Genomic DNA, 14,464 nt, shown 5'->3' with positions numbered 1-14,464 from the left:
ATACAGTATACCTAAGTAATATCACCAATAAAATAAGAGTCAACAGAGCTTATAGAAAATATGTCTTCTGGCCGGGTGCAGTGGCTCACCCCTGTAATCCCAGCACTTTGGAAGGCCGAGGTGGGTGGATCACTTGAGATTGGGAGTTCAAGACCAGCCTGGTGACCCCGGCAAAACCCCATCTCTACTAAAAATATAAAAATTAGCCAGGCATGGTGGTGGGCACCTGTAATCCCAGCTACTCATGAGGCTGAGACAGGAGAATCACTTGAACCCAGGGCGCGGAGGCTGAGGTGAATTGAGATAGCACGACTGCACTCCAGCCTGGGCAACAGAGGAAAACTCCATCTCAAAAACAAAGCAAAACAAACAAAAAAAAGTCTTCTTTTCAAACCCCTGAACTGTTTACAAAAAGTGATCCTACAATGGGCCACAAATAAACTTTAAGAATAACAAAAAGCAACAACAAAAATTCCACCAACAAATATGGAAAACTAATCACTTCAAAAGCAGAAAACATTAAACTAATGCCATGGTCAAAGAAGAAATAAAAATTGCTCTCATGGATATTTAAAAAAAATCATTTACAGTAGCATTAAGACCATGAAATATTTAGGAATGTATCTAACAAAATATGTGCAAGATTTGTATGCTGAACTAAAAACCATCCATGTGGCCTGGCACAGTGGTACACACCTATAACCCCAGCACTTTGGGAGGTCGAGGCAGGCAGACTCCTTGAGCCCAGGAGTTTGAGACCAGCTTGGACAAAATAGCGAGATCTCATCTCTACAAAAAAAATACAAAAATTGGCTGGGCGTTGGTGTGCACCTGTGGTTTCAGCTCCTTGGTAGGTTGAAGCATGAGGATCGCTTAAGCCTGGGGGGTCAAGACTGCAAAGAGCCGTGATCGCACCACTGCACTCCAGCCTGGGCACTGGAGTGAGACCCTGCCTCAATAAATAAATAAAAATAAAAACCACTGATAAGATGAGGGATAAAAGACTACAAATTGGGTACAGTGTATAGTGCTTGGGTCATGGGTACACTAAAATCTCACAAATCACCACCAAAGAACTTACTCATGTAACCAAACACCACCTGCTCCCCAAAAACCTATGGAAAAAACAAAACAAAACAAAAATACCACTGATGAGAAACTGAAGAAGAGCTGAAAAAAAAAAAGAGAGAGATAGGCCAGGTGCAGTGGCTCATGCCTGGAATCCCAGCACTTTGAGAGGCTGACGTGCGCAAATCATTTGAGACCAGGAGTTTGAAACCAGCCTGGGCAATGTGGCAAAATACCACCAATACAAAAATTAGACAGGTGTGGTGGCGTGTACCTGTAGTCCCATCTACTCAGGAGGCTGAGTTGGGAGATCACCTGAGGCTGCAGTGAATCATGATTGCACACCATTGCACTCCAGCCTGGGCAACAGAGTGAAACCTATCTCCAAACAGAAAAAAAAAAAAAAAGGGAGAGATGTACCATATTCATGGATCAAAAAAACACAATACTATTGGCCAGGCACAGTGGCTCTCACCTATAATCCCGGCACTTTCGGAGGCTGAGACAGGCAGATCACTTGAGATCAGGAGTCTGAGACCAGCGTGGTCAACATGGTGAAACCCCGTCTCTACTAAAAATACAAAAATTAGCTGGGGGTGATGGTGCACACCTGTAATCCCAGCTACTTGGGAGGCTGAGGCAGGAGAATCGCTTGAACCTGGGAGATGGAGGCTGCAGTAAGCTGAGATCACGCCACTGTACTCCAGCCCTGGTGACAGAGCAAAACTCTAACTCAAAAAAAAAAAAACAAAAAAACCCATAATACTATTAAGATGTCAATTCGTCCCAAATTGATCTTTAGATGTAAAGACCAACAAAAATCCCAGCAGCCTTTTTTTGGTAGAAATTTACAAACTGATTCTAAATTTTACATGGAAAGGCAGTAGACCTAGAACAGCCAAATTTGAACTCTTGGCCTCAAGCGATCCCGCCAGCTCAGTCTCCCAAGTAGCTAGGACTGTTAAGTATATACCACTACGCCTAGCTGATTTTTAAAATTATTTTTTTTTGTAGAGACAGGGTCTCACTATGTTGCCCAGGCTACTCTTAAACTCCTCACCTCAAGTGATCCTCTCACCTTGGCCTCTTAAAAGCGCTGGGATTATAGGCATGAGCCACCACATCCCACCCAGCGTGACAATTCTGAAAAAGAAATACAAAGGGGTAGGGGACTCACACTATCTGATTCCAAGAGTTGCCATAAAACGATGGTAATCAAGACAGTGTATTATTTGCACAGACCAATAGAACAGAATAGAATTTAGAAATAAATCCATACAGATATGGTCAACTGATTTTCAACAAAGATGCTAAAGTAATTCAATGGGGAAAGAAAAGTTTTCCCCACAAAATGGTGCCACAACTGGCTATCCAAAGCACCTTGATGCCTACCTTGTACCATACACAAAAGTCAACTCAAAATGGATCACACAGGGCTATATATAAAACTTAAACTATAAAACTTTTAGGAGAAAACTTTTGTGATTTTGGATTAGGCAGACTTCTTAGATAAAATACAACCTATAAAAGAAAAAAAACATTAATAAACTAGATAGATTTTATCAAAACTTAAAACTTCTTTTTAAAAGACAGATACTAAAGATACATATTGAGAGGAAATATTTGTAAAACATACATCTGATAAAGGATTAATATCAAGAATATATAAATAACAATAACAAAAAGACAAAAAACCTAATAAAAAAAGAATAAAATATTAGAATAGGCACTTCACTGAAGATACAGATGACAAATAAGCCTGTAAGATGCTCAACATCATTAGCCATTAGGAAAGAGCAAAACAAAACCATGATGAGATACCACTACACACCTATTACAAAACCATACAACACAAAGTGCTGGCAAGGATACAGAACTAGAACTCTTATATATGGCTGGTGGGTAAGTAAAATGGTATTGCAATTTTGGAAAACGGTTTGGCAGTTTCTTACAAAGTTAAACAGAATAAGTGTTTACCACACAACCCAGCAACTCCATTTCTAGGTATTTACCCAAGAGATGTCACACAAAACCGTGTATGATTGCAGCTTTATTCATAATGGCCAAAAACCCAGAAACAATCCAAATGTCTGTCAACTTGTGAACAGACAAACAAATTGTTGTATGCCCATATATCTGAATACTGCTCAGCAATAAAAAGGAATGAACTACTGCTACATGCAATAACATGGATAAATATTAAAAGTATTATGGTAAGTGAAAGAAGCCATATCCAAAAGGCCACATACCATATGATTCTATTTATATCCTGGAAAGGCAAAATCACAGCAACAGAAATCAGACTGGTAGTTGTCAGGGGTTGGGGAAAGGACTGACTACAGAGGGACCTGCAGAAACTTATGGGGGTAATGAAAATGTTCTGTATCTCAATTGTGGTGGTGGTTTTGTACATTTGTAAAAACTCATCCAACTGCATACCTAGAAAAGTTTCTGTAAATAAATTATACCACAATAAATCTGGCTTTTTAAAAAATGCATTTCAAACTAATGGCAATGAGAACAAGACATAATTTACGAAATGCGGTCAATCTGTACCAAGAAGCAAATTAATGGTCTTAACTGCTTTCATTATTAAACAAGAAAAATAAAAATGAATGTACCAAGCACTTGAAAAAGATAAGAAAGCAAAGCTTCTGGCAAGTCTAATCAAGAAAAAGGGTATACATAGGCCGGGCGTGGTGGCTCGTGCCTGTAATCCTAGCACTTTAGGGAGGCCGAGGCGGGTGGATCACCTGAGGTCAGGAGTTCAAAACCAGCCTGGCCAACAGGGTGAAACCCTGTCTCTACTAAAAATACAAAAATTAGCCAAGCAGGGTGGCTCATGCCTGTAATCCCAGCTACTTGAGAGGCTGAGGCAGGAGAATCGCTTGAACCCCGGAGGCAGAGGTTGCAGTGGGCCGAGATTGTGCCACTGCACTCCAGCCTGGGCAACACAGTGAGACTCTGTCTCAAAGAAAAAAAGAAAGAAAGAAAGAAAGAAGAAAAAGGAAAAAGGGATATAAACACAAATGTACAAGATAAAAAAATTTTTTAAATCAAAGATACTAGAAGTTATAAAGACTCTTTATGCTGATACTAATGAATTTGAGAAGTAAATTAAATGGGAAACAAATGACCAAAACTGATTCCAGAAGAGGTAAAAAACTGACAGGACAATAACATGTAGTGATTGGAAATGTTCTCCAAACAACTACCGCTGGAAAAAGTTCTAGATTCAGATAAATTTGTGGTACTTTTAAAGTTATACCTTCAGAAACAGAAAATTCTGTTACAGTTCTTAACCATTCCAGAGTATAGAAAGAGAAACTTCCCAGTTCATTTTATTAAGACAGCACAACCCCAACCCTACAATCTGTCAAAGTATTCAAAAAGGAAAAACTAAAGAATAAACTTACCTTTAATATAACTTACAGCTACCCTTAAAAAAGCATTTATTTGTATGTGCCAGACACCACATTATATATTGCTTTATTCAAATATCTTACCTGGCAATCCTCTATTTCCCTAGTTTATTTGAATTTCTGTGTTTCCTTAAAACCTTTCTCTTTGCCTCCTCCATTTTTAACCATACCTAATGACCATGTTTCCTAATTATCTAACAAAACAAAACCCAAAAAAATTCATCACAAGAGATTTTCTATAACTTTTTACCATAATACCTACTCATTCACCTACATTAGGCTTCTTAAGGTCTTCATTCCTATTCTATGAGAACTAGAGAAAGCCTATCTACTTCTACACTGGATCCCTTCCAGTCTCATCCACTCAAGGCCATTGCTGTTGCAATTCTTCCCCTCTACCAGGTCATTTCCATCAATAAAAAAAAAGTTTAATCCTCCCAGGATAAAAACAAACAAACAGAATACCCTTTATCAATACCATATCATTTCTCTGCTCCCTTGAGAGCAGAATTCCTTTTTTTTTTTTTTTTTGAGACAGAGTTTTGCTCCTGTTGCCAGGCTGGAATGCAATGGCGCGATCTAGGCTCACTGCAACCTCCGCTTCCCAGATTCAAGCGATTCTCCTGCCTCAGCCTCCCAAAGTAGCTGGGATTACAGGCATGCACCATCACGCCCAGCTAATTTTGTACTTTTAGTGGAGACGAGGTTTCTCCATGTTGGTCAGCCTGGTCTTGAACTCTACCCACCTTGGCTTCCCAAAGTGCTGGGATTACAAGCTTGAGCCACCACGCCCGGCCCAGAATTCCTTTTAAAACGTTTTCTACAGTAGGTACTCAATATTCATGGGTCTGCATCCACTGATTCAACCAACTCCAGATTGAAAGTATTCGAAATAATAAAAAAAAAAGAATAATACAAATAAAAAAACAACATAATACAACTATTTACTTAAGATTACATTGTATTAGGTATTATAAGTAATCTAGAGAAGGGTCGGTCCTGGAACCAATCTCCAGCGGATACTGAGGGACCAACGTACATTCACTGCCTTAAATCTCCCTCCTGTTTTTCTGCAGAATCCACTCTAGTCAGTCTTTTACCCACAATGTTGCAGCAAAATTGCTCTCTTAAGGTTATCAATGACTTCATATTGCCAAACACAAAGGTGAACTATCAGTCCTTATCTTGGCGAATATGGCTGCAGTAGCTCTCATGGTAGATCAAGGTCTTCTCCCTATAAAATACTATTCTGACTTATGTATCACTGGCCACTCCTTTTCAGGCCCCTTTGCTGGTTGTTTCTCAGTTCATCGTTCCCTAAATCTTCTCTAGCCATATTGTCTCCCTAGTTGAGTCATCCAGTCTCATGGCTTCAAATACCATCTATAAACTGATAACTCTCATATTTATAACCTCAGCTGGATCTGTCCACTAAACTCCAGGCATATGTCCTTGACATCTCCACCTGGATGTCTGACATTTTACAGTTTATATACTCAGAAGTAAACTCTTGATCTTCAAGAAATGAGTCTCCTAGAGTCTTGCCTATTCCAAGTAAATGATAATTGCATTTGTTGATGGTAAAAAGCTTAGAGCCACCTTTCTTTCTCTACACCATGCCAGGAAATCCATCAGCTCTAGCCTTTAAAATATATCCAAACTATTACCACTTCTCACTACCACCCCAACTACCTTGGTTCAGGTAACCACATATTTTCTAATTCGATTATTTGTAATTGCCTCTTAAATGTTCTCCCGGCTTCTGCCTTTGGGCCCCTACAACCTAGTCTCAATATAGCTAAGCCAGAGATAATCTTTTAGAACTTAAGTCAGATAATGTCCTCTAATCAGAATCTTCCAGAGGCAATCTATCTCATGTAGAGTAAAAAGCTAAAGTCCTTAAGAAGGACTCAAAGGCCCTAAATGCCTATTCTTCCCTACCATCACCTAACATCACCTCCTACTAATCTCCCCTATTAACAGTCACACTGACCTCACACTCATGAATGTTCTCACTTCAGGGCCTTTTGGCTTTTCTCCTACTGATAATACCCTTTCTTCAGGGGCCCACAAAATTGACATTCCCTTCTTTAGGTCTTTGCACAAATGTCAAATTCACAGTGAGGGTTTCCCTAACCAGCCTACTTAAAACTGCAACCTCCACCTTCCATATTCACTAATCTTCTTCCTAAGTTTTCTTGGCAGCATTTATCACTGTCTGACGTCTCTGCCTAGCAGAAGCAAATGCAAATCTCTACAGGAATGTACTTTTTGGTCTGAGCCTCAAAGAATTCCCACACATACTTCTCCAAGAATAATGAGTAGTTCAAAGTGAAAAACAATCAGGTATACAAGGAAAAAGGGTATAGAAATAGAGAGCAGAGACAAATCTGCAGACTTTAGATAAACTGAAAAAATAATTATTGAACTAAAACATATATAAGAAGAAATTACCGAGAACTCAGCACAAAGAGATAGAAAATAGAAAACAAGATAAGGAACATGAGGGATTAACGGGAGAAGGGTTATCATACATTTAATAGGAGGTCCAGAAGAAAAGGTGAGAAAAAGAGACAGTGGCAATATCTGAAGAAATTACAAGTAACAATTTCCCAGAATTGCTGAAAGACACCAATCTTCTGATTCAAGAAATCAAACATAGTCAGACAGTTTAAAAAGAAATTCACAACTAGACATTTCATAGTGAAACTACAGAAAATCAAGTCAAAGAGAACAATTTTAAAGCAAAAAAAAAAAAAAAAAAAAAACCCTCCAAAGAGTATTACTATTTTTCAGTGGCAATAAAGAAAACCAGTAGACAGCAGAATGGTATCCTCAATGCCCTGGGAATTCTATCCCAAGAAAGCATCTTTCAAGATTGAGGACAAAATGAAAGCATTTTCAGGCAAGCAAATATTGAGAGGGTTTACCACCACAGACTCTCACTCAAGGACCTTTCGAAGGCAGAAGGAAAAGTAACTAGGAAATAGCTGAGATGCAAGAAGAGCAAAGACAGTGGAAGGTGCAAATGAACAATGAATTTCCTAAACGATAACAAAACTGTATAAGAAAAAATAGTTTAATTGTATTTTATTTAACTTGTATTTTAATTAGACAAGACAATAATACATAAAAGTGTAGAGTGATGAAAATGGCATTCAAATGTGTTCAAAGGACTTTTAGCAGAATTAACTTTAGACTGATAAAAATGACTATGAATTATATTATCATTTCTAGGATAACAACTAAAAGAATATTTAACAAGACTGTATACTTCCAGACTAGTCAAGTCAAATGGAATGGTAAGATATCAAAAATAATCAATACAGAAAGAAACTCCCCTCTCCTCCAAAGAGTGAAAAGGAACAAGGCGAGAAAGAGAGAAAACACAAAATAAAATGGTAGATTTAAACTCAAATGTGTGACAAATCACAGTAAATCAGATGAATCAAATGTTCCATCTGAAAATGAAAAAGACTGCCAGGCTGGATTAAAAATAATCCAATTAGGCCAGGCATGGTGGCTCACACCTGTAATCTCAGCACTTTCGGAGGCTGAGGCGGGTGGATTGCTTGAGGTCAAGAGTTCAGGATCAGCCTGAGCAACATGATGATGATCTCTACTAAAAATACAAAAATTAGCTGGGTGTGGTGGCACATGCCTGTAGTCCCAGCTGCTTGGGAAGTTGAGGTGGGAGGATGGCTTGAATCCTGGAGGCAGAGGTTGCAGTAAGCCAAGACTGCACCACTGCACTCCAGCCTGGGTGACAGAGCAAAATTCTGTCTCAAAAAAACCCAAAAAACCTCCCTTCCAATTAAATGCTGTTTATAAGAAACATGTGAAACATAAAGATATATAAGGATTGAAACTAAAAAGATGGTAAACAACCTATCATGTCAACATATGTAAAAGAAAACTAAAGTAGTGATATTAATATCAGATGAAATAGACTAGAGCAAGAGACACATTAAAGGGACCTAAAATAAGTGGAAAGATAGAACATGTTCATGCACTGGAAGACAATATTATAAAGTTACCAATTTCTTACAAACTAATCTTTATATTCAGTGTAATCCCAATCAAACTGTTAAATTTGACAAGCTGATTCTGAAATTTATATAGAATTGTCAAGGACCAACAAAGTATGAGTATTCCAAATACATAAAAAATAACTACAAATCAACAGAAAAATAGGCAAGAGACCTGAATAGCCATGTCATAAGAGAAAATCCAAATGGTCAATAAACATATTAAAAAGGTGTTCAATTTCTTTAATAATCAAGGAGCTACACATAAAAAGTACAACTTCTAAACTGGTAAAAAATGTAAGTCTGATAATTCTATGTGTTGGTAAGGATGTGATCAATGGACGCCCTCATACATAGCAGGAATGTAAACTAGTTCATTGACTTTGGAAAATAGTTTGACATCATCTGTTAAAACTGAAGATACGCATTTTCTATAAGTCAGAAATTTCATTCCTAGGTATACACTCTAAAGAAATTTGCATGTGTGCACTGGGAGACAAACAGAAGAATGTTCTGCACTGTTTGCAATAGGCCCATGCTGGAAATAACCCATCGAGAGCAAATAAACTGTGATACATTCATACAATGGGATACATTACAATTAAAGGGGAAAGACATGGATGAGTCTCACCAGTGTAATGCTGAGCAAAAGAAACAAAAACAAAGCTAAACAGTATTCTTTAAGAAGACATGTGAAGAAGATAAAAGAAGAGCAAAGAAATTATTATCATGAAAGTCAAAATAGTGGTTTGCTTTTGGAAGGTGTAAAGTTTCAACCAGGAAGGACCACGCAAGGGAAGGAGGCAGGGTTCTGTGATCCTGTAATGTTCTATTTCTAGCTGGATGGTAGTTGCATGGGTTTTCGCTTAAAAGTATTTAAACTATTTATACATTTTACATACTTTTCTCACTTAAAGGTATTTAAACTATTTATATATTTTACATACTTTTCTGTATGTATGATCTATCTCACAATAAGAAAAAAATGAGAAGGAATAATACTGTGCTTCTCACTGATCTTTCTAAATAACTGGGTTTAGTTCTTTGTACAAATTCTCTAAAATGACTAAAGTGGCTGGGCACATTCTCTTCTTGGAAAGATAGCATTATTTAGTAGAAAAAGCAGTAAGACTAGGGATCAGAGGACAGAAGCTCTCTTTATTAAATTCTTAATTTACTTCTCTTAAGACGCTCTCTTAAGCATATTAAATCTCTCTGAACCCTAACTGCTTATCTATTAAATGCAGATTTAACAACTGCCCTTATCTTGGGATATCTGTGACTATCAAATCATAATATAGTAAATTAAAAGATGTTTAGAAAACAGCAAACAAACAAACAGAAAAACAAACAGCAGTTTAGTTTTAATAATCTGAAATTCAAAGATTTTTAATCCACTGGAGTCATGATGATGCTAAGAGATAAAAACTTCCGTTCCATTTTAAATAGCATTATTTGCAAAATGGTGTATCTCTATTGGTAATGGGTAAACAAACAGGATTCTATTTTGAGAAAAAAATAAACATAACATATTAATTTAACCTAACAGATGGTAACAGATGGTGTCAAAGATGTCACATTAAAAGTCTAAAGAGTGAGATCTGCTCTTCTGTTTACAAAAGAAGACTTAAGAATGTCTTCGGCTCTCCAGGAAGAGAGAAATATACTTCCCAAGTTGCCCATCCAGCCCTACCTCCATTACAGATAACAGTCAGCCCCTAAATTTTTCTCCCCACATTGACTGAAAAATACAAGAATAAAAAAACCAAACCAATGTAATTGGGCTTCTCAATTAGCCTTAGTGCCGCTATGGGAAAATGAACAAGCAACTGAGTGGCAAGTTTCACTGACTAAAACAAACATTGAAGTATAGAAGTTTCATGTATTTATTGTGCCACTTATAAAATAACTGCCACAAACATCAACAACGCTTTTAGAAGTTTTTCATATTCAACCACGTAGAAGATGACAAAGACAATATAAAAATGCAAAACATTTTATTATGTTATATTATTTTTTCTATATAAAATGTTACAAGTTCTACATACCTGAATATTCTCCCTACTCCAAGTATGTGGTGTTTTATTAGCAAGTAATTTCAGATCTTGAATAGCAAGTCTCTTTACTGCCTTCCTGGGATCATTCTTCAAATACTGCAACAGAAGCTGAATCTATAAAGGAAATAAGTCACTCCATAAATACTGTAACTGAAATGATCATTAGAAATGCAGTGTAGTTTAGTGAAACTTACAAAGGGACAGGACTCACTTCAAATCAGAGCCCTGTCACTCATTAGCTACGTGCCCACATTTGGGCCTCTTTCTCCATGTTTGTAAAATACTACCATTTAACTTTAAAGTTTTAGCACAGGCCCTGGCATTTAACAGATACTCAATCCTTTCTTTTTTTTTTTTATACGGCCAACTTCATACCCAGCCATGTACCCCATAACATCTCATTATCCTCAAGGGCTCCCAACAATCAGTACTGTGAACAGAGAGAATAAAAAAGCAAGCAAAAGCAAATTAATCTGACCTTTATTAGAGAAAAGAACCTTAATGTCCTCAAGACTCGTGGGCCACTTTGTTATTTCTAATCATATATTTAATATGTAAGTTTAAAGAATAGGCAGTTTAAAGAAAATTGAAATTACCTGCTTAGGTGTATCAACCAAAGATGAAGCTGCAAGCAGAGTGAAAGTGTGCAAAGACACAATCACCATTTTGGTGGACGGATAGGATGTGACCAGCTGTTGTAAAAGCTGACGAGCACTGGAAGCCAAGATTGCATCATGGTGCATGTGCTGTAGAATGGGTATCAATTTTAGCTTCAAGTCTACTGGTGTCGCTAAACCTAGACACAAAAAGAATTCTCAAGATATTTGTGGTCATCATCCTTAATAATATTCCAGATTTAAAAGCTGTGACTCAATTAGCAAAATTGCACTTGAAAAACACAGTATACTAATATATTTATAACATTAAAGATTATACTAGAACCAATTGATAAATTCAATATTTTTTCCAAAGCATTTATGTTGACATTAACTTTTAAATGATTATAAAACTACATGCTGATAATAAAAACTGCCTTTAAAAAGCACAGTAGAAAGCAAAGTCATATTTGCTGCCTATTTCCTCTCATTATCATAGTAAAAAAATTATACATAGACATATACATACATATATATATACACAAACACACACACTTGATGGCTACAGTCTGATTATACTTACGATTTTAATTATTTCCTTCAACAACTAAATCAGAATCAGGATGTGAATAAACTGTGTATAGAATACTTTCGAAGTCCCCTGAACTTTGTGTAGTAAATACCTTTCCTTATTGCATACACAACTGGATCCATGAAGACTAACCCTAATCCACGTTTTCCTGTCAACAGTGGAGCGAAACCAACAAATCTTTTCTTCTATGGCATGGCTTTGTGGTCATGGTGAACACAAATTTCTCAGTCATAATATACCACATACATGCCACAAGCTAATTATAGTCTGCATATTGCTGGTTTTTCCATGGTGAAATAATTGTGGGTATGAACGTAAGACAGCACTTCAACGTCCAACAGTTGCCTACATCAACAAACTCCCTTGCTAGATGGCCTCTACTTGGGTTTGCCAGAGGGAAAAGAATGAGATCAGAGTACTCCCTGCTTTCCTCTCTGCAGGGTCACTTCATGCTCATGTTATTACTTTGTTCCTTAAGGTTCTGAATGCACTTGACACTGCTGACCATTCTATCTTTGAAACTCTCTCCTAATGGCTTTGGCTCTTTTACTCTTACTGTTTTCTGACCTCTTTCTTTGGCTGTTCCTTCTTAATCTCCTTTGTAGTCTCCTCGTCTGTCTACGCTTTAATTTCTGATATTCCCATAGGTTGGTAATAAATTCTCTTCTCATTCTATGTGCTTTCCCTGAGTGAGCTGATATAATCCCATGGTTTCCATTATCGGCTAAATGTGAAAGGCGGCCACCCACCCGTCCTCCTACCCCGGATGTCAGATGCATGTATCTCATTACCTTCTGGTCATCTGCACTAGGAGGTCTCAGAAGCATTTTTTATTAATAAGGCCCAAAGAGAACTGATCTTCACCTTGCAACTGCCCCTCCAAAAATATTCCTGTCTCAGTAAATGACATCATTATAGCTCCTTAGACCCTGGAGTCTTTCTTAATTAGTGAAAGAAGGATTCTCTCACATCCCATTTCCAAATGTATTAGCAAATCTTATTGGTTCTATCTTCAAAATAAAACCCAAACTGACTCGTTCTACCTCCGTTGTTACCATGCCGATCCATTTCCACTACCATCTCTTGACTAAATTATTGCAAGTCTCCTAAGTATTCTCCCTACTTAGGCCTTTCCCCATGGCAGACTCCACTCTTATATCCCCCTTTCCTCCACTCCAAGTTTACTCTCAACCCAGTACTCAGAGGGATCTTTGTGTTTACAGGCATCTTTACTAAAGATTTAGGGAGGCTCGGAGATTTTACTTGGCAGAAACACAAGTGGCTTAAAACCAAATGTCAGGATTCTCTGTTCTTTAAACTCCTCTTTCATTTCTGTATCTTGGGTTCCAATTTTCCTCCACTTTTCCTCCATCCACACTCCTGTATTTTCCTCTGCCTCTCCTGCTAATTCCTGTTCTCTTAGATTTTTTTAAGATAAAATTTAAGGAACAATAAGGTAATGAATCTTAAGTGTACAGACTAATGTATTTCTACATATGTATATTCCCATATAACTGCCATCAGATACACAGAATACTCCAGCATCCTAGAAGGCTCACCTGTGTAGCTTTCATCAACTCCCTTGCTATCTACCCTTTGTTTGGGTTTAACCAATGGAGAGCCCAGCAGGAGTTGCTGAGAAGAATGAGGTCAGAGTATTTATTCCCTGGTTCTCTCACTGCAGGGTCACATCGTGCTCCTGGAGGTTAGTTTCTCAAAGTGGCCCTCCTGACATGATACCAATTTTCTAGTAACCTCTCTTTAACCTGTACCCTTAGAGGTATGGTAAAAGCTATTACGGGCTCAAGAACTACATTATCCCCTATAGTACACCCTGACCATGCCTTTGTGAATGGTTTCTTTATTACACCTTCCTTGAGTTATCTTAATTCAAATGTGCCACCTGTTTCCTGCTGAGATCTTGTCTGATGCAGCAGGCAATTGATAAAATCCTGCTCAATGAATAAGTGATGCTTCCTTCTAATGTCATAAGGATACCTTTCTGCAGGAAAGCCCTTTTGCTAATGGTGGAAGAAAAAACACAAAGGAATAAAGGGGAACACAACAAAGCTCATTCACTGTATCTTGGTCTTTAAGTGATTTTTATTATTTATGCAAGTGAGCAAGTTCTCTTTAATTTTAATTTGAAGGACAATTTAAATGCATGCAAAATATAACTACACTAAGCAATTCATGCCTTAGAAAGGCACAATAGCATAGTGGTTAAAAGCATGGGCCTCAAAGCCAAACTGTAAGTTATCAGCTTTTTTACTGTGAACCAATCATTCAGCTTTAGTGTGGCTCCATTTCCTTTCCTGTAAAATGAACATAATAGTATTACCTATCCAAGGCTGCCACGTTGCACAATTCAAAGGAATGCTCTTTATAAGAATATAAACAAACTGGTGTTCTCTAGAGTCATGCAATGCTGTAGCCCAAGAGTTCCCTTTTATGACTGTTAGGATAAATAGGGGTATGACACATGTATTAACCCTATGGGAGCTCTTGGGCTCCCATAATGACTGTTATAAGGATAAATAGGGTTAATACACATGACTCATGGTATAAGAGATTGGAAAACCAGGGCTCTGTAGTCTATGGTAAGGAATCTGGATTTGATTCTAAATGCAACTGGAAGACACTGGAGGGACATTAGCAGAGAGTTCCAGAGCTCCTAATAACATTAGCCTCTCTCACACAG

The 14,464-nt window shown here is 37.6% G+C and overlaps 1 protein-coding gene across 2 annotated transcripts in view; it reads right to left on the bottom strand.

The window, feature by feature from the left end:
* The window catches only part of INTS7 (integrator complex subunit 7), a 99,323-nt gene that overhangs the window by 59,281 nt on the left and 25,578 nt on the right, over window positions 1-14,464 (bottom strand). For both annotated transcript variants that reach the window (XM_024247761.3, XM_002809488.6), the window contains 2 exons: window positions 11,172-11,371; window positions 10,567-10,689 (listed from right to left, as the gene is read on the bottom strand). In XM_024247761.3, the coding sequence (XP_024103529.1) occupies window positions 10,567-10,689; window positions 11,172-11,371 (323 nt within the window). The remainder of the gene's footprint in view (window positions 1-10,566; window positions 10,690-11,171; window positions 11,372-14,464) is intronic.

Source organism: Pongo abelii, chromosome 1 (assembly GCF_028885655.2).
Source record: "Pongo abelii isolate AG06213 chromosome 1, NHGRI_mPonAbe1-v2.0_pri, whole genome shotgun sequence".
NCBI classification, from domain to species: Eukaryota; Metazoa; Chordata; class Mammalia; order Primates; family Hominidae; genus Pongo; species Pongo abelii.
The sequence above is the reverse complement of the archived record's forward strand: the minus strand, read 5'-3'. Positions and strand labels throughout refer to the sequence as shown.